This window comes from Rhinopithecus bieti, unplaced genomic scaffold (assembly GCF_001698545.2).
Source record: "Rhinopithecus bieti isolate Rb0 unplaced genomic scaffold, ASM169854v2 scaffold_2350, whole genome shotgun sequence".
Taxonomy (NCBI): domain Eukaryota; kingdom Metazoa; phylum Chordata; class Mammalia; order Primates; family Cercopithecidae; genus Rhinopithecus; species Rhinopithecus bieti.
In genome coordinates, this window is record NW_016803902.1 from 4,091,139 (window position 1) to 4,116,282 (window position 25,144).

The 25,144-nt window shown below is 38.1% G+C and overlaps 1 protein-coding gene across 1 annotated transcript in view; it reads left to right on the forward strand.

Moving 5' to 3' along the window:
- The first annotated feature begins 2,558 nt into the window (after positions 1-2,558).
- Positions 2,559-25,144, forward strand: part of ANO5 (anoctamin 5) — a 103,711-nt gene continuing 81,125 nt past the window's right edge. Inside the window, 2 exon segments of the mRNA XM_017858470.1 lie at positions 2,559-4,093; positions 14,395-14,441. Of these exon segments, the coding sequence (XP_017713959.1) occupies positions 3,259-4,093; positions 14,395-14,441 (882 nt within the window). The 5' untranslated portion in view covers positions 2,559-3,258.

Here is a 25,144-nt window from a genome sequence, read left to right on the forward strand (position 1 = left end):
AAAAAAAAAAAAAAAAAAAAAAAGAAATAAAAAAAAAGGAAACCAATCCAGGCCACAGATGGGAGGTACCATATCCTTGCTTTAAACACCAGAAGGAAAATATATATTATTAGGTGGCTTCCTAAGGCCTTTTCTGGATCTTCGGAGTCTAGCTTGTAAAGTTATGCCCTTTAATTTGAGTTAAGTTCAGTGATTGAATCAGCCTGCTAGAATAATAAAAACTTCACATGCAGGAGTGGCTTAAGAGTATACATTTAACTTTCATACAGCTTAGGCTCTTTTTTTCACACACTATATACTTACATTCCTGTGATGCCTTTCCTATAGGGAATTCACACTTTTACTGATCAGCAGGCATACAAATACTGTAAGGTGCCAGTTGATAGTTTAGTTTCCAAAATATCACCATTTATATCTTTCTAACTATGCTTACATCGTCGTTTAAAAACTTTGGCATACTACTCAGTATAAGATATAAAAGACAAATAAGAAAAAGTGTTACCAGATGCTTGTAATAATTTAAACAAAGGCTGAAATCATTTGGAGGGTTAAAAAAGACAACTTTTGGGCTGAATTCAATAAAAAAGACAACTTTTGGGCTGCATTCAATACTTAACTGAATATTCAATTACATTAAAGGAACATGTATATATTACTCAGAACGTAATTCTAGAAATGTATGGTTAAAGATTGTATCTAACGATGCAGAGTATAGTAATGGAGGAGAAAATGCGCATATCCTAAAATTATAAATGGATAAGCAATATAAAATATGTCAATGATATGAATACAGAAAATATTTCTCAAGATCTAAAGAGTTATGGTCACAACCCAGACCTTTATTAAAAGAACATAGCTGGTTTTCAACTCTTATAACAAAGTTTAAAGTATGTTGATAAAAATCTAAGCAAACTGAGCCTCAAAATGTTTCATTTAATTTGGAGCCAAATCATCAACATGTAATGTCTTCTTATACACATCATTTCAAATACAGAGCAGAATAAAAAAAAGAAGCAAGAAATTATATAAAATAATAGAAAAATAATTTTATTTTATTTATTTTAACTTAATCTATATAAAGCAAAGATTCTCCCCAGCTCTTAACTCACAATGTCCACAGCACCTAGAAAAATACCTGATATACAGGAAAAATATTGGAAAACATTCATATTGTAGAAATTTTCTTAGAAGCCCAAACAAGGATTAATAATCAAGAGATGATAACCAAACATTTCTATCACAATTAGTCTTTATAATTTAATGTGTAAGTCTATGCTTATGTATCGTCACCTTTAAAACACAATTCCAAATTACATCAAGTAAGGAATTGCCTACATATAGTCTCAAATCACTTGACAAGAGCTCATGTATTCCTAGACATATAAGAAGGAAAGTAAGGTATAGGGGCAAAACTGATTTCCAGTTCTGTGGTTAATCATAACCTTTACCAAAACACTTCTCTCTAGGCCTGTTTTCTCATTTGCAAAAAGCGATTCTCGGTTCTGAAATATCAATAGAATGGTGGTGGGGAAGGGAATGCAGTAGCAGAAAAATGAAGAAAGGTCAAGACTTCTTTGGTTACCTCATCCTGACTTTCAAATCACCCCATCCTTGTCCTAAACTCAGAGTCACTGATATGGTTTGCTGCATGGCATGCCCAGCGAATTGTAATAATTCTCACCCTGAATTGTAATAATCCCCATGTGTCAAGGGCAGGGCCAGGTGGAGATAATAATGGGGGTGGTTTCCCCCATACTATGCTAGTGGTAGTAAGTCTCAGGAGATCTGATGGTTTTATAAATGGGAGTTCCCCTGCACAAGCTGTTGCCTTCCCCCCATGTAAGACGTGCCTTTGCTTTTCCTTTGCCTTCTGCCATGATTGTGAGGCCTCCCCAGCCATGTGGAACTGTGAGTCCATTAAACCTCTTTCATTTATAAATTACCCAGTCTCAGGTATGTCTTTATTAGCAGCATGAGAACAGACTAATACAGTCACTCCCTCCTCAGCATTCAAGGCTCTCAGCTGAGACCTCTACCTCACCGTTAGTTCATCATCAGTCTTATTCCCCCCCATTAGACAGTGAATCTAGTCTCTCAATTATTGTGTAGTTGGCAGTTGATCGGGTCTCAGAAGCACAGAACTAATGCAGAGGGGCCTGAGAGGAGTAGAAGGACCCATTCTTGAGGTTAAAGTTCTGGTTGGGGTGGGCAGGAAGTGGACGGGGGAAACAAAGCAACCCTTTGAAATGGAGTAGGGATCAATGTAATATGGGTTAATTTTCTTTTTTTTTTTCCCCTCCTTCCTTCCTCCCTCTTCTTTTCTTTTCTTTTTTCTTTTCTTCACTTTCTTTTGAGACAGGGTCTTGCTCTCCATGGCTTAGGCTGGAGTGCAGTGGGATGATTGTGGCTCCCTGTAGTCTCAATCTTCTGAGCTCAAGAGATCTTCCCATCTCAGCCTCCTGAGTAGCTGGGACCACAGGTGCCTGCCACCATGCCCGGCTAATTTTCCAATTTTTTGTAGAGACAGGGGTATCCCTGTGTTGCCCAGGCTAGTCTTGAACTCCTGAGATTTCGAGCGACATCGTCCAGCTGAGATGATGACAGGCGTCATACCAGCTGGACTATAATATGGGTTAATCTTAATAGCAGTTAAATGTTTAACACATTCTGTGCCAAGGACTGTGCACTGTGTTTCTCACAACACCCTATGATAATAGTACCCTAGGAGGTGGGTACTATTATCATTCTCCTTTAAAGATGTGAAAATTGAAACTTAGAGAAACTTACCCCACACTAACAAAGGGGCAGAGGCTGACTTGGAACTCAGGCCACATGGAATGACCTTCCCTCACCTGTAGAGGGCAGAGATCCTGCTGGGAGCCCAGGAAGCAGGCAGGGCCAGGAGAAAAGGTAATACTCCCGCTCCAGACGCTATGGGGCAGGGGCTGCTGGCATCTTGGTCTCCAGCCATGCGCCGGCCTTAAATAGGGAGGGGTTCCTTTAAGGGAAAGGGTCTTTTCCCCACGCGACAAAAAGTAACTCCCAACTGGGAGGGGGTTCTCTCCGAGTGGCACGCAGGCTGGGCTTAGGGCCAAGCGGATCGATGAGGACCGGGCCAACCGGCTGAGGGAGCATCAGGACCCCCTGTGGGGATCGGAGGAGGAGGATTCTGACAGGAGAGAGGCGGCAGCCCTGGGGAACCAGGATTCCTGGTCGTGGGTGGACCCAGTGGAAAAGGACGTGCGAAGCCTGTAGAGAATGGAGGAGGCCGGCCAACAGGGCCGGTGGGCGGCGGGTCCCGAGGAGAGACCGGAGGCCGCGGGTCCTGAGGAGGGACGGGAAGCGGCGGGTCCCAACGAGAGACCGGAGGCGACGGGTCCCGAGGAGGGACGGGAGGCTGCGGGTCCGGAGGAGGTGCGGGAGGCGGCAGAGCAGGGACCTGGGGACGGCTTGAGCGGAGAGGAGGTGGCTGGCGTGGAGCCAGCCAGGCCGGGGGGCGGGGAGATGGCGGTCTCCGAGGGTGGGGCGCCGGCCGGTCTTGCAGTCTGTAGGCGGGGAAAGAAGCGTGGAAACAACAGGGACGGAGCGCAGGGGAAAGGAAAGCTGCCAGAGGGCGGGAGTGGAAAGGACCCTGGCGAGCGCCGGGAGGAGTGGCGGCTGCGAGATCGGCTGCCGGGCAGGCACAGGGACAGGTGTCTGGAGAAGTACTGGGAGAGCGCCCAAGAGCGCTACCGGGTGAGGGTGGGGAAGCGCGGGGCCAAGCACACGAAGCAGGTTGTCGGGGACCGGGTCGAGTGGAAGTACCCGCTGGAGAAGAAGGCCGGCTGGCTGAGGCGCCCGGAGACTGTCGAGTCCGAGGAGGAGGAGGAGGAGAAAAAGGAGGAGGAGAAGAAGGAGGCCTGCAGAAGGAAGAGCAGTCCCTTAGAAATCCAGCAGCAGCGACTCCGGGTTCCCACAGTCAGATTCAGCACCTGGTCCAGATCTCCACGCCCGTCTCAGCTGCACGTCTCCTGCTGCCTCTCGGGCACCGGTGTCATTAACGAGCTGGCGAAGATGGGCGACCCGAATCTCCTCGAAGTGTTGACTGAGGAAGGTAGGACCGCGCCAAGAGGCGTCAAGGGTGTGCTTCCTGCACACCGCCACCCGCGGCGCGGGGGCCCGGGATACGTTGGCCGCCCTGCGGCCTGAGTCCTAGGGAGGTTCGCAGCGTGGCGTGCCCAGCGCGAAACCGGGACTGCAGGGCAGAGTCCCCCGCCTGGGGTGAGTGGGGTTGGTTTCGGCGCCCCACAGATTTCTCTGCTGCTCCTGCGCGCCAGGGACCTGCGACCCGTGACCCCTGTGGTTCCAGAACACCCTCCTTGCTCCCCTGCAGGCCTGGGAACCGCCGAGTAATTCAGGGCTGCTAGGTTAGCGCTGCGGTGCTTGGGCCTCCGAATTCAGCCACTGGAAACCAAGGCTTTCCCAAAGAAAGTAGCAGTATAGAGTGCAAGACAGCTATCCCACGTGTAAGGAGCTGGTCCTCGAGTCTTATTACCTCACTCTCGCTGCCCGTTACTGATCGTGCTTTGAGATGCTTGTTAATTGTAGGAGTAGCAGATCCTGAAATCTGTCAGTTTGAGATACTGAGAGCAATAGGCACTTGGAAAAGCTGCTGCTGTTGCTGCTGCTGTTGGTTTTAAACAGCTTTCATTAAGCTCTTTGGTTCCGCTGAGAAATATTTACCCATTGTTTGCCAAAGCCTTTACACCACCTGTATTCCGTGGACCTATTTTAATACACGTATTTTACCTAAAATGCATATACTATTTTGCTGCTGTCTCCAGGACCCCAGTTTCTTCAATGGTACTTTATTTTCGTGTCTTGTTTAGTGTTGGATTTAAACATGGAAACATTTTTCCAAAGTGACAAAAGATCTGATCATAACTATTCAGTCTTCAAAGGCACCGGGAAATACCGTGTGTTACTGCATCCTCCTCGTTCCCTTTTTAAAGCAGCTTTTTTGAGATATAATCTATATACTGTAAAATTCACCTATTTGACGTGTAAAGTTGGATTTTTTAGTGTATTTACAGAGTTTTGTAAGTATCATCATTATCTAATTTTAGAATACTTTCATCACCCCAAATAGAAACCTCTTAGGCAGTCACTTCCCATCCTCCCCACTTCCTACAGTAATCTCTTTATTGCCTCTATAGATTTGCCTATTCAAGACGCTTCACATAAACAGAATTATACGACATTTGGTCTGTTGTAACTGGCTTCTTTCTTAGATTAATGTTTTTGAAGTTAATCCATACTGCAGCTTTTATCAGTGCATCATTCTTATTAATTGCCCAATACTATTCCGTTGTAGAGATATAGCATACCTATCCATTCATCAATTGGTAGGATTTGTGTTATTTCCACTTTTTTGTTTCTATGAAAAATGCTGCTATGAACATTGATGTATAAGTTTTCATATGAACATATGTTTTTATTTTCCTTGGGTATATATCTGGGAGTGGAATTGCTGGATTCTGTGGTAGCTTTATATTGAACATTTTAAGAAACTACCAAACTGTTTTCCAGGCAACTGCATGTTACCTTCCCATCAATCATGTATAAGGGTTCCAATTTCTGTACATCCTCACTAACACTTGTTATTGTCTTTTTTATTATAGCCATCCTAGTGGTTGTAGAGTGGTATCTCAATGTGATTTTGATTGTATTTCCTTAGTGACTAATGTAGCAAGTATTTTCATTTACTTATTAGTTATTCATGTTTTTGGAGAAATGTCTATTCAGATCATTTGCCTGTTTACAAATATTGAGTTGTCTTTTCATTATTGAGTTGCAAAATTCTTTATGTGTTCTGAATACAAGTCCCTTATTAGATATATGATTTACAAATATTTCCTCCCATTCAGAGTGTTATCATTCTATGTTCTTGATGGTGTCAATTGAAGCATACCCCCCTTATTTTTTATTTTATTTTATTTTCTGAGACAGGGTCTGGCTCTGTTGCCCAGGCTGCAATGCAGGGGCATCATCTCTGCTTACTGAAACCTCTCACTCCCAGGTTCAAGCGATCCTGCCACCTCAGCCTCTGGAGTATCTTGGACTGTAGGTGCTGTACCACGACCTCCCCAGCTAATTATTATTTTTTTTTTTATGAAGATGCAGTTTCACCCTGTTGCCCAAGTTGGTCTTGAACTCCGCAGCTCAGCTGATCCACCTGACTTGGCCTCTTAAATGGCTGGGTTTACAGATGTGAGCCACAATGCCCAGTCACACTCCCCCATTTTTAAAAAAAAGGCCTTTGTAATCTATTTATGCTTGCATGTGATCCAAATTGTGCCTCTGATTAGGGTGGAGGTGAGAGAAAAAGATATTGATGAGGAATACCCTATATTTGATGGCTGGGACTAATTACTGCATTCTGCCCAAATTCCTGTATCTAGGTATATTCAAAGATCCAGAATCCAAGCAGCAGAGAAGTGTGGCATTGATGAGAGCAGGGCCTAAGGAGCAACATAGTTCAGGCCACTCATATGACTCGTATATTTTTAGATGTTTCTTAGCATGTCGGTTCTTTTGCTGGTTTAGTTTTACTGCCCATTATTGAGACTTGTGTTCTTATTAGGTGTCTTAGACCACTTTTTTTTTTTTTTTTTATTGCTACAACAGAGTACCACAGCTTGGGTAATTTATAAAGAAAATATATGGCTCTTGGTTCTGGAGTCTGGAGAGTCCAAGAGCATGGTACTGGCATCTGACATCTTTGTGCTGCCTCTTAATATGTTGGAAGGTCAAGGGAGCACATTAGACCAAGAGATAAATGTGTCCAAACTTATCCTTTCATTAGGAACCCAATTCTGATATAACTAACCCACTCCCATGAGAATGGCATGAATTCATTCAGGAGGATGGAGCTCTCATGACGTAATCACCTCTTCAAGGTTCTACCTCCTAATACCATTACAATGACAGTTAAATTCCACTCTGAATTTTGGAGGGATATTTAAACCATAGCACTAGGGTGTATGAAAAGTGCATTGTTATGAGAGTTTTTTTTTTTTAATACATATTCCAGTGGAGTTTTAGAACTTTACTTCCAGATGTATTTTCTCTTTGAGTTAAATGACACTGTTGGCTGGGTGTGTTGGCTCACGCCTGTAATCCCAGCACTTTGGGAGGCCAAGGCGGGTGGATTGTGAGGTCAAGAGATCAAGACCATCCTGGCCAACATAGTGAAACCCCATCTCTACTAAAAATACAAAAATTAGCTGAGTGTGGTGCCATGCACCTGTAGTGCCAGCTACTCGGGAGGCTGAAGCAGAAGAATCCCTTGAACCTGGGAGGCGGGGGTTGCAGTGAGCCAAGATTGCGCCACTGCACTCTAGCCTGGCGACAGAGTGAGACTCCATCTCAAATAAATAAATAAATAAATAAATAAATAAATAAATAAATGAAATAAATAAAAAATAAAACAGATGACACTGTTATGAAAACAAAAGTGTTGGCTGAAGAAGGCTGAAAAATTCAAGTTCCAGAGCATCAAGTTTTAGTAGCTACTTTCATTTATATGTTTTAAAATGTAAGCAGACTTTTTAGACTAAATTTACCCATGTAGGTAAGCCTTGATTTCATATGTGCTTTCTAAATCACCTTTAAATACTGAATATGAGAGTTAATTTATAAAATTGATTATAAGAGAGACAATGTAACATTTTTCCTTTTAGATGTAATAGATAGTTCTAAGATTTATTACATCTTCTCTACTTTTTTCACAATTAAACACATAAGGAATCAGTGATCTCCAGCTGTCTAATTTCCTACTATCTTCTAATTTTAAAAATGAAATTCTAAAGGCAGAAGGTAATAGAGCACTTAATTAGTTACATAAACGAACATTGCCAGTAAAATGTCATTGCTGGAATTTAACTTTTTTTTTCTTTTTTCTTTTTTGAGGTCTTTCTCTGTTGTCCGGGCTGGAGTGCAGTGGTGTAATTATAGCTCACCATAGCCTCAAGAAATGTTCATTCTTTAGCTGATTTCTGATACAATTAGTATTGGAAAAGACAGTTTGAGAGTTTAGCATTGGAAAAGGTAGATTAAAAGTTGAATGTTAGGTTGTTTGCATCTTTACAGCTCTGTTAAGCATTGTGTTCAACTAAGCCACCTGTCTTTAGTAATGTTAATATTTGATTAGAAATATTTTATACTGCTAGTAAGAGTGTAAACTGAGAAGACCAGTTGGTAAATACAAGTGCTATTTTTGGGCTGTGGATTTGCTGGAGTGTGTATTCTTAGTAATGTGCTTTCAGTGAAAACTCAAGACTCAGTCTTCAGGCTGGCTTTACTTTTGGCACATATTTGATGATTCTCCACAGTGATTGGTACCAAATCTGTCATATCCCTGGCATCTAGCCTGCAGGGAGAGTATACTATCCATTCATTTTAGAGGAAGTTGGAGGAATAGAAAGAAACTGACAGAGTTGTTGGCTTCAAATCCCGCCTCTTCAGTCAGGCCTCTGTTTTGACAGAGGTTTGGTGGTTATGCATAGTTACAGCATCTTTATACTCCATGAGGGAGTGTGAAAGTGTCTGAGTCTATGGTCTGTGTAAATATCTAATTGCGAGGGTGCATGCGTGTGAGAGAGCTAGCGAGCACTAAGTGTGCAGGGGTGAGAGGGAGCATGGTGTGTGTGGAAATAAATCTGTCCTCTTGAATGTCCTGGTATTTCACCAAAGGATGCAGTTGACAAAATGTGTCCCAGTTGGTTCTCCGGAGCTGACAGTCTTGTGGAGGGATGTGTAATTGAGCTAGGTGTCCAGAGAGGGCTGCATTCAAGGTGGTATGGGAGCCGGAGGGAGGCCAACCCAGGGGACAGTTGAGGTTTCAGGCAAGGCCTGAAAGGAAGAGGTCTAGGTTTATATAATGTGAAAAATAAGCAAGAGTTAGAAAGGAAAGAAAACACGTGCTAGTTCTAGAGAAAGAAAACTGCAATTTTAAAGGTTACAGTGTGAAGGGAGAGCTAGTAACAATAGGAGGTGATCTGGAGGATTCATATTGTCCCTTTTCCACATTCTCAAATAAATTCATTACATCAAATTGTAATAGCAGCTTGTAAATATTTTTTCACCTACTTGTTTTATGTTAAATGGAGCAAAATAATTAGGAAAAGAGGGGCGAGTGTTTGCAGTTTTCAACTTTCTTTTGTAAAATAGAATTGTAAAGCTCTTTAAACCCAGCTTAAGGTTTGCAGTTGCTTGATTGTTCTGTGATTGGAACTATATTTTGTTTGATGTTTTGTTCTTTGGCATAATAGTGACTGTTTTGTCCTTACAAAAAAAAAAAAAACCCTCTAAGTCAATGTCAACTATCATATCTTGAGAGACAAGGCTTGTATTTCTTAGAATCCTATTCTTTATCAATTCATTATAAAGCCATGCTAAATTGGTCTCCTTTTCATTCACAGATCTAATGAGAGATGATCAGGATCAGGATCAACTGAGTTTTGAGCTATATATTTAGGCAGTAATCATGGGTAAAACCCATTGATGGTAATACTGTATGATGTTTAATATTTTTCAGAGCATTTCTCTTTAGATTTGTATCTTTTACATGAGAAAGCCTGCACTCAGAAAGTTAAGTGGTATAGGTATAGTTGGTTAGTTTTCATGTTTTGCTTAGAGTAAAACATTTTAAGAGCAGATTCTGCCACACAAAGGTCTGAATACGAAAGGAGTTATTTCAATTTTATTCTGACATTCTGAAACTTAGCCCAAGGAATTTACAGCAGTTTTGAAGTTTAATGGTAGAATAGAATAATAACAACAATATCAATAAGAATAACATCCATTTACCTCCTATATGCCAAGTACATGCATTATCTATTTAGTGCGTACACAAACATTATGAGATAGACATACCACTTATGACAGTTGAGAGCTTTGAATTTATGTCATACTCTTGCAATGGAGACTAGGAAATGTTTTGCTTGCTTGAGTACATTACTACACTACATAATTAGGTTCTATTAGCAAAGAAGGAGGAGGAGGAGGAAAGATATTTGTCAGTAGCCTGCAGCGTCTGCTCTATTAGTCACCCACCATTAACAGTCTCTCCTATTTTCTTAAATGGCATCTTCTGAAATTTCTCATGCCTAGGAGTCTTCTATTTCATTTTAACGTATTTTTATGAAAATAGGTATATTTTCTAAAACAAAATAAATTTAGTGATAAGAGTGCAGTGTTCTACTTTAAAAAAAAATCTCTTTAATCTCTGGCCTGATAAAATATAGGTATTCTCATATCTGCATTTACATTCACTCTGTTGTGATGTGTTGTGTTTTGGTTGAAGTGTATGAAGAAAATCTGGCCTCTTACAGATCTATAGTTGAAAAGGGAGGATAATTTTAAAGAGTTTTTGAGTAATTATGGATATTCTTCTCTGATTTGCCCGCATATTCAACGTATAATAGGTTCTTTAAAGTTAGATATAATGTAGAATTTGAAACCACTGAAATGAACTTTTATTTCACTGCTGCATTAAAATCTGTTGGTCTGTCCTTCACTTTGAATGTATCTTTTTCTCATGCATAGTTTTGTAACATCATGTATTGCTTATTTGGAAAACAGTTATCTATTGAGTTATACAGATCTTCCAAATGTTGACATATTTCACTTTAAAATACCAAAACGTGATGCTAACATCATCACTGATTTCATCAGAAATGCCTTGGGAATCTGTTAAGCTCACAGTGACGGACACAAGTTTACAAAAATTATTTCATTTGCAACTCAAATTTTATCATTGGCAGTAAATACTCTCAGGTGTTTTCCATGAAATGATGGATTCATGTCATTAATGTTTGAGGTAATATCTGACAAATAGTCAGGTCTGTATGACCCTATATGTTTTCCTATCATACTTGCAACTAAAATGATCTTTTGTGAGAAATTTAGCTGCTTTACCTTGCAATGTAAAGTACTTTTTCATGAGGCAACCATGGTACTTTGGAATGCAGCAGCAGCGCTTAATGCATTCTTCCTGTTTCTTTATAGATTATTAAAATTTGTGTGTTCAGGATCAAGATTTTATAAACTTCATAAGCTTTACTGTTTATCAAGGACATTTTTAAGTTAAACTACATTTTTGTTTCTTTTTATACTGAGAGTGCATAATGGTGGAGAATATAATGACTACTAGTATAGTATGGTGCCATGGAGTTGATTCATATGATGGCACCAGCAGTTTTATCCCATTGTTTTTGCATCATCAGTGCAAATGTCGACAGAATTGAAAAGACAAATATGGTTTTAATATTATTATAAAACTTTAAATAAAAAATAAAATATGTAAATGTGACACATACTACAAGTCAAATAAATTGTATCTTGACAGGGATTGGCAGACAGTACTTTAAAATTGCTGATATAGGATTTGAATTATCACTTAGAGGGAGAAGTTGTGTCGATGTGTTATGTATGTGTGTGAGTACTGTTGTCTCTCAGTATCCACAGGCATTGGTTTCAGGATACCCCACTGGTACCAAAATCCAAGGATGTTCAAGTCCCTTATATGAAATGGCATAGTATTTGCATATAACCTATGCACATTCTTGTGCATGCTTTAATTCATTGCTAGATTACTTATAATATGTAATACAAAGGAAATGTCATGTAAATATGTGTTATACCTCTTTGCACAGTGCCTAGTGCATGGCAAGTTATCATTATATTTTCGCTTTTCATTTGCAGCCACAGTGGTAGAAAAACTTGGCTCCCTTGTCGGCTTGCTCATTCAATTTTTTGATGAATGTTTATCAGCCATCTTTCATTTGCCGATCAGTATGCTAAAAGAACAAAATTAGAAATTGTGCTCACTTTTCAGAAACTTATCTTCTTTTGGGGATAAAAATATATTAATAAAAAAGCACACATATTCATGTAAAATTGAAACCCTGACAAGTGCCATCAAGTAGAGATATATCGATGCTTTGAACTAGCCAGATAGATGAGAGAAGGCTTCCCTGGGGAGAAAGTGACTTTCAAGCTGATATCTGACAGATGTGAAGAATTACCCAGGGCAAGGTCGGGAGTGAGAGAGTGTGTTATTCCCTTTTGTGCTGTTATAACAGAATACTACAGACTGGGTAATTTATAAACAATGGAAGTTTATTTGGTCCATGTTCTGGAAGCTGGGAAGTCCAAGATTGGGGAACACATCTGGTGAGCCCCTTCTTGCTGTGTCATAACATGGTGGAAGGCATCACTTGGTGAGAGAGCATGCATACATGAGATGGCCTAACTTTCTTTCATAACAAATCCATTTTTGTAGTTACACATCTATTCCTGTGATAACAGCACTAATTCATTTATGAGGGCAGAACACTCATGACCTAATCACCTCTTCAAGTTCCTACCTCCCAACATGGTTGCATTGCAGATTGTTTCCAACACACAAACTTTGGGGGACACATTCAATCCATAGCAGAGAGCATTCCTTACAGAGGAGTAATTGTGTGTTAAGGCCCCACAAAGAGGTAGAATGAAACTGAAAGAAGATATAAGGATCTGAAAGGAGACTAGTGGGCCAGACTTAAGAGCGCAAAAGGGTGAGGCTGGAGACATAGGTTGGTTTTAGTTAATTTTAAAGAATTTTACTGTTTGCCAAAGGCAGAAAACTTATGTCAAGAATGACCCCATCTTATACCAGCAAAGCTATGAACCATACATCTGCTTTTTAAAATAAAATAAAATTATAAATAAAATAAAGCTTTCTTGCAAGTCAGTGTTTATTTTCACATCCAAGCCTTGTTTTAACCAATGTACAAATCAAAAATCAAAATATTCCTCTGCAGAAAACTTTGAACCTTATTCCCTAGCCGACCTATAATAGTTGAATTTCTGTCAAGTATAAATTAATGTATATAATGGGCTTAATTATTTAAGAGAATAGCTGAGTGATTTGTGTGATCTATGAAAAGGAATTGGACTATTATACTTGGGTTGTGAATAAGCTATACAAATAGTAGATTTTTAAAATATTTTTTGGATTTCTACAATTGCTTTATTTTATTATTTTTTACTTAAAAGAACAAGCATTTATTTCTCACAGCTCTTGATGCTGTGGAGTCTAAGATCATGGTACTGAACTCAGTGTCTGGTAAGGGCTTGTTTCCTAGCTCATTAATGACATCTTCTTACTGTGTCTTCACGTGATGGAAGAGGGAAGGCAGCTCTCTGGAATGTCTTTAATAAGGACTCTAATACCATTCACAAGAGCTCTGCACCATGAGCACATTCAGACTATAGCACCTGAAATACTTGGTGTTTTTTGGCTTTGTAGACACATCATTCTGATTTCTGCTTTTATCTTCACACTGCCTTCCTCTGAGCCTCTGTTCCCTCTTCTTTTCTTAGGAGGACATCCACTATTGGATTTAGGGCCCACCTTAAATCCAGTATAACTTCATCTCTAGGTCCTTAACTAATTACATCTGTAAAGACTACATTTCCAAATTAGGTTTCAGTCTGAGGTTTGAGATGGACATGAATTTGGGTGTAGGAGAGACATTAATCAACCCCTACAATGGTTCAATATCAAGCTTCCATATAATAAAGTGTCTTGTTCTGGGCTCTGTTCAGTTTCATTCACCAGTTTTTCTATCCTGTTTCTAAAATTGTAGTCACTAACTTGTACTTAAAGTGCTAGCATTTTATGCGGTTCCCATTGTGATATTTTCTCCTATATATGTGTGTGTGTGTGTGTGTGTGTGTGTATGAAGTTTTTGACTTAGATATATCTTAGGGTTTTTTCAAGTTGGAACCACTAGAAAATAAGAATTTCAGTTCTATCTTTAACTTTTTTAGTGTCATAAACTTATCTGAACATGTATTTTAGTGCAAATGACTAAATGCATAACCATTATGGGGATATCTGTATGTCCAGAAAGTACTTTGGCCTATTTAGAAACTGATAGTGTTCTACATACAACCTGTCTGGTTTGACATCAGGAAAACAAGCTGAGAGAATATTAAATCTCACATGGTGAGAATTAAGAGATATCAATGGACACCTTACTGGGTATTTTGCTCTTAGTGGTTTTGTGGTTATAGATTAATAACTGCATTGATCAGAGTTAAGTTTATTTCTCAGTAATTGAGATTACATTTTACACATCAGTATTATATGCTTTTGCTTTTATAGGCAGTTTTAGGTAAGACTTCTTTTGGAGTCTGTTTTAAACAATTTAGCTCCTGAATAACCTTGCATCTTTTCTTCTAGTATGTTTTCTTTGAATTTTTTAATTCATTCAATTCGTATTTTTTCCTTACACAGACTTCTGAACATATTCTGATCAGTTGGCTAATTTAACATGTTTTTCTCTTTCTTATTTAATTTAGGGGAACACGCCGATAAACATATAGACTACTCTTTCCAAATGAGTGAGGTAAGTTAAATATATATGTATTAGCTTCCTTATAAGTCAGAATAAAAAATCAAGATAAGGTTAAGTCTTTGTACTTACCTACTTATAATACCTTCTAGTTTGTCCTCTAATTTATTCATTTTTTAGTAGCTGAAGCAAGTTCCATGTTCAATGCAGATTTAATATTGGATCTTTTCTAAATGTTATAAGGGAACAAATAGATGTTTGATTTGTTTTGAGACTCCCTGTGAAATAAACTCAGATATGCTGATCATTGATATGCAAGATACTAGTATTTGGCTAAAATTTTGCTATAATGTAATGTTAGTGTAGTCAGTGATAGCTTATTATTTTACAGTTATTAGTATGGTGCTTATCTATGACTATACTGGGGTTCAACATGAACTGCATAAACACATTAAATAGAACAATAAATAAATTAAATACAACTTGTAAAAATACAGAATTCTTTTAACCAAAGACCTTCTTATATAAATTTTAAGAAAGATACAAACAATTTATATTGCTTCTATATTGAATATAAGCATGTTAAAGGCATTTCAATGAAATTATTTTTCTGATGGCTCTAGGTGATACAGAATCCCATGTGTAGCTCTCACAAAGGTAGACGTCCTTGAATGGTTTCAGGATGTCCAGCCAGATATAAACAGGATTTAAAAAAATTTCCAGGAATGACTGAAATTTCTACTTGGAAAACACATCCTTCTAGAATAGGTTGGTTATTTGATAGTTGGCTGGATAAGCTCATTAACATTCCTAGAAGTTACAGGGTTCCTTTAAAAGTTCAGTGACCCACTAGTCAGAATGGCTATTGCTAAAAAATCAAGAAATAACAGATGCTGGTGAAGCTATGGAGAGGAAAGAATGCTTATACACTGTTGGTGGGAGTGTACATTAGTTCAGGCATTGTTGAAGACAGTGTGGCAATTCCTCAAAGATGTAAAAATAGAAATATCATTCGACCCAGCAATCCCATTATGGGTCACATGTCCAAAGGAATGCAAATCATTCTTTTATAAAGACACATGCATGTATATGTTCATTGCAGCACTATTCACTGTAGCAAAGACATGGAATCAACCTCAATGCCCATCAGTGATAGATTGGATAAAGAAAATGTGATACATATATATCATAAAATACTACGGAGCCATAAAAAATGACAAGATCATGTCCTTGGCAGAAATATGGATGAAGTTGGAGGCCCATTATGGTTAGCAAACTAATACAGGAACAGAAAACCAAATACCCCATGTTCTCACTTTTAAGTTGGAGATAAATTATCAGAACGCACAGATACATAGAGGGAAACATCGCACACTGGGGCCTTTTGGAGGATGGAGGGTGGAAGGAAGGAGAAGATCAGGAAAAATAACTAGTGGATATTAGGCTTGATACTTCGATGATGAAATAATCTGTACAACAATCCCACATTACATAAGTTTATGTGTGCAATAAACCTACACTTGTATCTCTGAACTTAAAAGTTAACAAAGAAAAGTTCAGTGACCTAAATGCTGAGAGAAAAAGCATATGAGAACCAGAGGGAACTATGAAGATCATATAGGACAGTGATTTTATGGTGTAGTTTGCAGACCAATATACAAATAAGAATGAGAGTTATATGAAGAATTTCTAAAAACTGTAGACTCTTGGACCCAAGCTGAGACTGCTAAATCGGTATCTTTGGGAATAAACTGAGGGGTTGTGATTACAAAAAAGCATTCCAGGTGATTCCTCTTGCCACTAAAGACTGAAAACCACTGTCATAAAGCAGTGTCTCCACAACTGAAGTGACATAATATGGCACAGAGTACATATTTACTGAGTAAGTGAGTGAGTCAAGAAAATTATTTGGAAATAAAGAATATGAAACGTTAAAATTTTCATGTCTTTGGAGTGGACTGAAGAAAGATTCGTTTCATAAGATTGATCCAGTTTAAGTGATAACAAATATGTTGTCATTTTCAGTTTGCTCATATTAGCATAATAATAATTTGCTCCTCACAGATCTGTATAAGTATTGTTCAAATTAACTTCAATTACAGTTCATGTTTTTCGCTTCTGTGCATCTTTCACATTTATATACGTTCCAGGAATAAGCTTCTAGAACACAGAAAGAATTTCATCAGGACGTTTGTATGCTGATTTGTATCCATTTGTACATTTCAAGAACAATGGTTAGTGCATTCTTGGCTTCAAGCTCAGGTTTTCACTTGAAACAATTTTGCTCAAATTTTTAAGGCTTTATGTTTAGCTTGCCAAATTTAGAAATGTATTTAATTAAATTTAAATTATAATACTGCAAAAATATAACTTCTAGATTTGTTTTGTTTGCTTATTTGCTTTTAATTTTGCTTTTATAGGAAAGCAAGTAACAGGAATGGATTCAATCCTAGGAGAATAGCACTGTCATACCAAATTCCTATTAGACTCAACTTATAGTTAGGTTTAGCAATTTTTTTTTCAATATAAAGTATTTTGGAGTAAAACCAACATCTCTCTGAAACAAAGACAAAAATTGGCTGTTAATGTTTAGAATTATCAAATGGATATAGTATTGAATTAATCATTTCAAAAGTGAATACAGCTCTTCCTTCCAGAAAGATGGAGTAGAAAAAGTTTTCCCTATTCATTTTGCTACCTATGGTTAAAACTCTTGGAAACTCTGTATAAAACAAACATAAGAAGGCTTTGAAAGTTAAAGATAAGAAGGCAGAGCAGCTAGCAACCTCAAGAGTCAAAGTTTGCTCTTTGCTTCACATATTGCAGAACAGGTGAGGGAGAAGCCAGCAGTCCAGAAATGCTAAGTGACACAAACAAATAAAACCTCAAAAAATGTCTACTATCTCTAGCCAATGGAACAGGAAAAGAGTCAACTAGAAATAGAGTAAACTTTTAGTCAATAACTGCTCTATTACAGCCAAACACCCCAGAAAAATACTGTGGCCCTACACCAACCTTTATACTATAGCTCAAGTGGGGAGACTAGATTGTCACCCCCACCTGTTGGTAACAAAGTGCCATAACTCCCTGTTTTGTGTCAGAAGAGGCTGGCTGGGGAACCAGGACTTTCATTTCCACTGGGGGATAACACATCCCTTCCCCCTACACCCCTGCATGGTGTTAATGGAGTCCATGGGGGGAGCCCGAACTTCTACTATCACAAGTGGTACTAAGATGCCACAACCCTTCTCTGATGGGGTGGTGACAGAGGTGGCCTGATGGAGAGTCAGGAATTTCACCACCACCTGGAGGTAAAGAAGCCACTTCCACCCCACACTCTACCATGGTGTGGAGATCATAGAGGTCACTTGGGAACAGTAATGAGGTACCCTTGCCTTTCTTAGCAAGATTGGGATCAGTGAAGGTCTAGTGATAAGTTTGAACTTCCACCTCCACCCAGCAACAATGACAATCCTTTCATCAATACTCATTTCATCAATACTCAATACACAGAGGCAGAGTGAGGAATCTGAACTTCTACCTCCACTGTGTAGTGAGGCATCACCCTGCTTAACTCAACAGAGTGGTGTCAGAGAAGCCTTGCTAAAACAGAAGATTTAAATAATATCCAGAGTCTCATCATACCTAAAAGTTCACATTTCTGGAGAAAACTACTCATAATACTAAGAACTAGAAAAATCTCTATATGAATAGGAAAAGACAGTAAATAGGGCCAATGATGAGGTGACAGCAAAAAACAGAAGTTACAAAGAAGAACAAGATGGATATTTTTAGAATTGAATAATAGAATAACTTAAAAAAAAATCTCAGCTAAATGGAGCCACTAGAGGTAGAATCATTGAATTTGAAGATAAAAAAGTAGAAATTACCCAATCCAAACTTCATAGAGAAATAGATTGAGAAAAAAAAAAAATGAACGGAGTCTCAGGGACCTGTGGGACTGTAACAAAAGATCCCACATTTGTCTCATTGGAGTGCTAAGAGAGGAGGAAGAGAGGGAGCTAAAAAACAAACAAACAAAAAACAACAACAAAAAACAGGATAACATTTATTTGTCAAAAGATATAAACTTACAGATTCAAAAAGCTGAAGGAACCGTAATCAGGATAAACTCAAAGAAATTCAGAAATTCACATGAATCAAACTAAAACTAGTTTTGAATACTAGACAATGAACCAATCTTGAAGGTAGTGAGAGAGGCACATCACTTTAACTATAGGGGAAACATAATTAAAATGATAGCAGATTTTTTGTCATAAACTAGACAGGCTAAAGAAGTTGTACAAAATTTTTCCAGTGCCCCCCAAAAATATCAATCCAGAATTCTACAGCTGTATTAGTCTGTTTTAATACTGCTGTAAAGATGCTACCTAAGACTGGGTAATTTATCAAGGAAAGGGGTTTAATTAACTCATGGTTCCTCATGGCTGGGGAGGCCTTAGGAAACACATAATAATGGCAGAAAGCAAAGGGGAAGGAGGCACCTTCTTCACCAGGCAGCAGGAGAGAGAGACAGTGTGCACAGGAAACTGGCACTGCCTGCATGATCGAATCACCTCCCACCAGATTCCTCCCTCAACACATGGGACTACAATTTGAGATAAGATTTGGGTTGGGACACAGAGCCAAATCATATCATTCTGCCCGTGGTCCCTCTCAGATCTCATGTTCTTTTCACATTTCAAAACCCATTGTGCCTTCCCAACAGTTCCCTAACATCTTAACTCATTCCAACATTAACCCAAAGTCCAAGTCCAAACTCTCATCTGAGACTAAGCAGGTCCCTTCTGCCTATGAGCCTGCAAAAGCAAAAGCAAGTTAGTTACTTCCAAGATACAATGAGGGTACAGGCATTGGGTAAATGTTCCCATTCAAAATGGGAGAAATTGGCCAAAACAAAGGGGCCACAGACCTTTTTCAAGTTCAAAACCAGGTAGGGCAGTCATTAAATCTTAAAGCTCCAAAATCTCCTTTGACTTTGTCTCATATCCAGGGGATACTGTTGCAAGGGGTGGGTTCCCACAGACCTATGCAGCTCTGCTCCTATGGCTCTGCAGGGACAACCCCTGTGGCTCTTTTCATAGGCTGGCCTTGAGTATCTGTGGCATTTCCAGACACATGATGCAAGCTGTGGGTAGATCTACCTTTCTGGGATCTGGAGGTTGGTGGTCCTCTTCACACAGCACCATTAGACCGTGCCCCATTGCGGATACTGTGTAAGGGCTCCAACCCCACATTTCCCCTCTGCATTGTCCTAGTAGAGGTTCTCCATGAGGACTGTGCTCCTGCAGCAGGTTTCTGCTGGGACATCCAGATGTTTTTATAAATCCTCTGAAATTTAGGCAGAGGCTCCCAGAGCTTAACTCTTGTCTTCTGCACACCTGCAGGGCCAGCACCACATGAAAGCTGCCAGGGCTTGGGGCTTGCACCCCCGATGCAATGGCCTGAGTCGTACGTTCACCTTTTTTAGCCATGGCTGGAGCTGGAGTGGCTGGGATGTAGGGCACCCAGTTTTCTAAACTGTTTTATAGTCGAATTAAAAAATTTAACTGTCTGTTGTGGTTATCTATATATACAGATAAATATTTAATACAAGTGTATTATAAACAAAGAAGTTTTGGGTCTGTAAAGGTAATTAAGGGTTTTCTATTTCAGTTGACTAGTAAAATGTGTACACATCTAGACTGTGATAAATTTATATATATAATGTAATATCAAGAGCAACCATTTAAAAAACTATACAATGAAATGTACTCAAATAAAATTATAAAAAATGTTCCAGTAACCCACAGAAATTCCTGAAAAATAAAACAGAAACATAGACATAGGGAATAAACCAAAAACAAAAAAGATAAAATGATACAATTAATTCCTAATACATCAGGAATGTCATGAAATGTAAATGGTCGAAGCATACCAATTAAAAGACAGATTTGCAAAGTGGAGTAAAAACATGGTAATAAATGCATCAAAAAAACTACATTATCACAATAAATGTATACAAACATTAATTATAATAAAGGAGTGCTACATTAATATATGTAAAGAATACTTTAGAGAAAATAAAATTACCAGGACATAGTGGGACATTAATTATGATAAAAGGGTCTATCCAACAAGAACCTATAGCAGTACTAAAGGAGCATGCACAAAATAACAGCATCATAATATGTTAATCAAAAACTAATAAAAAAGAAAGAAGTATTATACAAAATCTGTAATTATAACTAATTATAACTGGATACCTCAGTATCCCTATAGATGGAACAACTAAATAGAAAACCAGCAAGGACATGGATAAACTCAACATCATCAACCAATAGGATATCACTTATATTTATAGACTCCTCCACCTAACAACAGTAGAATATTTCAAGTGATGAAAGAATATATACTGTATTAATTTGTTTCCACACTGCTATAAAGAACTACCTGAAACTGGTTAATTTATGAATAAAAGAAGTTTAATTGACTCACAGTTCCACAGGCCTAACAGGGAGCATGATTGGAAGGCCTCAGGAAACACGATTATGGCAGATGGCGAAGGGGAAGCAACCATGTCTTTATCATGACAGAGAAAGAGAGAGAGAGAGCAAGGGGGGAAGTGCCACACTTTTAAACCATCAGATCTCATGAGGACTCACTCACTATCATGAGAAAAGCATGGGGGACACCATCCCCATGATCCAATTACCTCCTACCAGGTCCCTCTCCTGACACATGGGTATTACAATTCTAGATGAGATTAGGGTTGGGACACATAATCAAACCATATTATATACTAAGATAGACTATATCCTGGGCCATAAAATAAACCTCAACAAATCTGAAAGAATTGAAATCATACAGACTGTGTTTTCTGATCACAATAGAATAAAGTTAGAAATGTAACAGGAGCATGTACAACTTCTAAATAATCTAAAGGGTCAAAGAGGTTCTCAAGGAGAGGGGTGGGGGACAAATAAAATTGAACTAAATAAAAGGGAAATTGGAACATATCATCATTTGAGAGTTGTAGCCAAAGCAGTAATGAGAAGGAAATTTGTAGCAGTAAATGTTTATATTAGTAAGGAGGATAAGTCTCAAATATGTAATAAGCTTCCAACTTAAGAAAATAGAGGCCGGGAGCGGTGGCTTACGCCTGTAATCCCTACACTTTGGGAGGCCAAGGCGGGTGGATCACCTGAGGTCAGGAGTTCAAGACCAGCCTGGTCAACGTGTTAAAACCCTGTCTCTACTAAAAATATAACAAATTAACCAGGCATGGTGGCAGATGCCTGTAATCAAAGCTACTCCAGAGGCTGAGGCAGGAGAATCGCTTGAAACCAGGAGGCAGAGGTTGCAGTGAGCTGAGATCACGCCATTGCACTCCAGCCTGGGCAACAAGAGTGAAACTCTGTCTCTAAATAAATAAATAAATAAGAAATTAGAGCAAAACAAGCCCAAAGCAAGTAGAATAAGGAAATAATAATAAAAGCAACTGAAAACTAGAAAGTATTAGAGACAATAATTGAAACCAAAAGCTGTTTCTTTGGAAAGATACATAAAATTGGCAAACCTCTAGCCAGACTGGCAGAAAGGGGGTTGGACTGGGACATATATAACCAATATCAGGAATAAAACAGGACATATCAATATGGACTCTATAGATACCAAAAAGATAATAAAGGAATACTACTAACAACTCTACACACATAAATTTGACAACTAAGATGAAATGGACCAATTCCTCAAGAAGCACAAACTACTTACTATAATCCACTCAACATTAAAACAATAATTTGAATAGCCCTGTAGCTACTAAGTAAACTGAATGTGTAATTTTTAGATTATCCTAAAAGGCATCTCCAGGCTTAAATGGTCTCATTGGAGAATTCTACCAAATGTTTAAAGAAGAATTAACATTAATTTTATGCAATATCTTCCAGAAAATAGAAGAAAAACAGATGCTTCTCAATTCATGTTAGAGCCCTACTTTACTTTGGTACCAAAAGAGACAGACAGTTAAAAAACAAAACAAAACAAAACAAAAAAACAAAACTATAAATTGTATCTCTCAGGTATGTAGAAACAAAAATCCTTAGTAAAATATTAGCAAATAAAATTCAGTAATATAAAAATAATTATGCAACATGGCCAGGTGGGGTTTACTGGATTGATGTAAGGCTCCATTCATTTGTGTGTGTGTGTGTGTGTGTGGAAAGGGACAGAGGTTTGCTCTGTCACCCAGGCTGGAGTGGAGTGGTGCGATCTTGGCTCACTGCAACCTCCACCTGCCAGGTTTAAGCGATTCTCCCTCCTCTCCCAAGAAGCTGGAACTACAGGTTCCACCACACCTGGCTAATATTTATAATTTTAGTAGAGATGGGGTTTCACCACATTGATCAGGCTGGTCTCGAACTCCTGACCTCAAGTGATCCACCTGCCTTGGCCTCCCTAAGTGCTGAGATTACAGGCGTGAGCTACTGCGCCTGATCTCCATCCATTTTTTTGAAAAACAATTGACCTAATTCACCAAATGCTAAAGAATAAAAATCATGTGATTTTATTAGAAAAGATATTGTCAAAATTTAACTTCCGTTTATTAAAAACAAACACAAGCTCTCAGAAAACCAATAATAGAGAGGAACTACTTTAACCTGATAAGGAGCATCCATACAACACTTACACTAACAGTATACTTAATAGTAAAAGACTGAATACTTTCTTCCTAAGATCAGGAACAAGGCAAAATGTCCTCACTTACCCTTCTCATTAAATATAGTACTGACAGTTATTGCAATAAGACAAGAAAATAAAAGGAAAGGTATGCGGATCAGAAAGGGACACATAAAACTCTCCCCATTTCCAGGTGACATGTCAAAATACATAGAAAATCCCAAGGAATCTACAAAATTAAAGACAAAAACAAAATTTCCTACAACTGAGTTTAAGAAGGTTGTAAAAAATGAGAAAATTATATAGAAATTAGTTATATTTCTATATACTAGTAAGAAGAATGTGGAAACTCAAATTGGTATATAAGTTAAAATGTCTGTATGACATTTCATAGACATAGGCAAGATTATTCAGAAAATTTTATGGAAATACTAAGGAAGTAGAAGAGAGAAAATGATTGTGAAAAAAAAGAAGAAAGTGGGAGAAAACCCTCTATCTCATTTTAAGACTTGTTTTTTAGCTGCAGTCTGATGAAGACTGTGTTATGTTTGGAGAAGGATAGGCATGTAGATTAATGAAATAGAATAGAGATCCCAGAAATAGTCCCACACAAGTACAGCCAAATGATTTTGGACAAATATGCAAAAGCAGTTCAATGGAACAAACAGGCTGGAACATTTGTATATTCGTAGGCAAACTTATGAACTTAACCTAATTTTATAACTTATACCAAAATTAATTCAACATTGATCATAGACTAATGTAAAACATAAAACTATACAATTTTTTGAAGAAAAAATGGATCAAACTGTTTGGAAATTAGGTCTTGGTGAAGAGTTTGTAGTCATGTCATATCTGCAAATAAAAACAGTAACGAAAAGCATTGATGAATTGGAGTTTATCAAATGTAAGAATTCTTGTTCTGTGAAAGATCCTATTATGATGATGAGCAGACAGGCTACAGACTGGGATAAATATTTGCATATCCTATATCAGACAAAGGACTTGTATCTGTGATTTATAAAGAACCCATACAATTTAAATATTTTACACAAAAACCTGCCCAATTAGAAAGTGGGCAAAATGCATGTTGAGATCTTTCACTAAAGAGGAAATATGATGGCAAATAAACACATGAAAAGAACTTAAATATCACTGGCCACTAAGAAATGCAAAATAAGATCTAAGTAGATATCAGTATATGCCTATTAGAAGAGCTAAAATATGAAATAGTGACAATACAACTTACTGGTAAGGGTGCAAAGAAACTAGATCTCTCATACATTGCTGGTGAAATATAAAATGATACAGTCATTCTGGAAAACTGTTGGGCAGTTTCTTAAAAAACTAAATTATAATTTTCATGTCAGTTGGGTAATCATATTCTTGGGCATTTATCCAGCAGAAATGTAAACATATATTCACCCGCAAAACCTAAACACAGATATTCATAGCAGCTTTATTTGTAGTAGCCAAAACTGGAAATAACCTAAATGTCCTATAGCAGGTGAATAGTTAAAAGTGTGGCACAATCTTATCATGTAAAACTACCTACCAGTAAAGAGGAATGAACTATTAATAAACACAACTTGGATAGATCTCCAGGACATTATGCTAAGTGGAAAAAAAAATCTTAAAGGAACACATATGTTATGATTCCATTTTTATGACACTCCTGAAATGACAGTATACAGATGGAGAACAAATTAGTGATTTCTAGGGGACTTGGATGTTGAGGGGAAGGAAAATGGACATACATTTAAAAAGGTGGTATGAGGGAGATCTTTGTGGATGAAATAGCTCTATACCTTGACAGGGCTGAGTCTTACCCAAATGTACCAATGTGACAAAATTACTTTCAACTATACAGACACATTACTTGTGTCAACTTCCTGATTATTATCTTTTACTATGGTTATGTAAGATGAGAATAACCACTGGAGGAGACTGGCTAGGGGTTACATGGGATCTCTGTGTATTATTTTGGCAAATTCCTGTGAAGCTATAGTTATTGCAAAATAAAAAGTTAAAAAAAGTGAATACAGCTTATTTCACTTTCCTTAATGCTAAATGATATT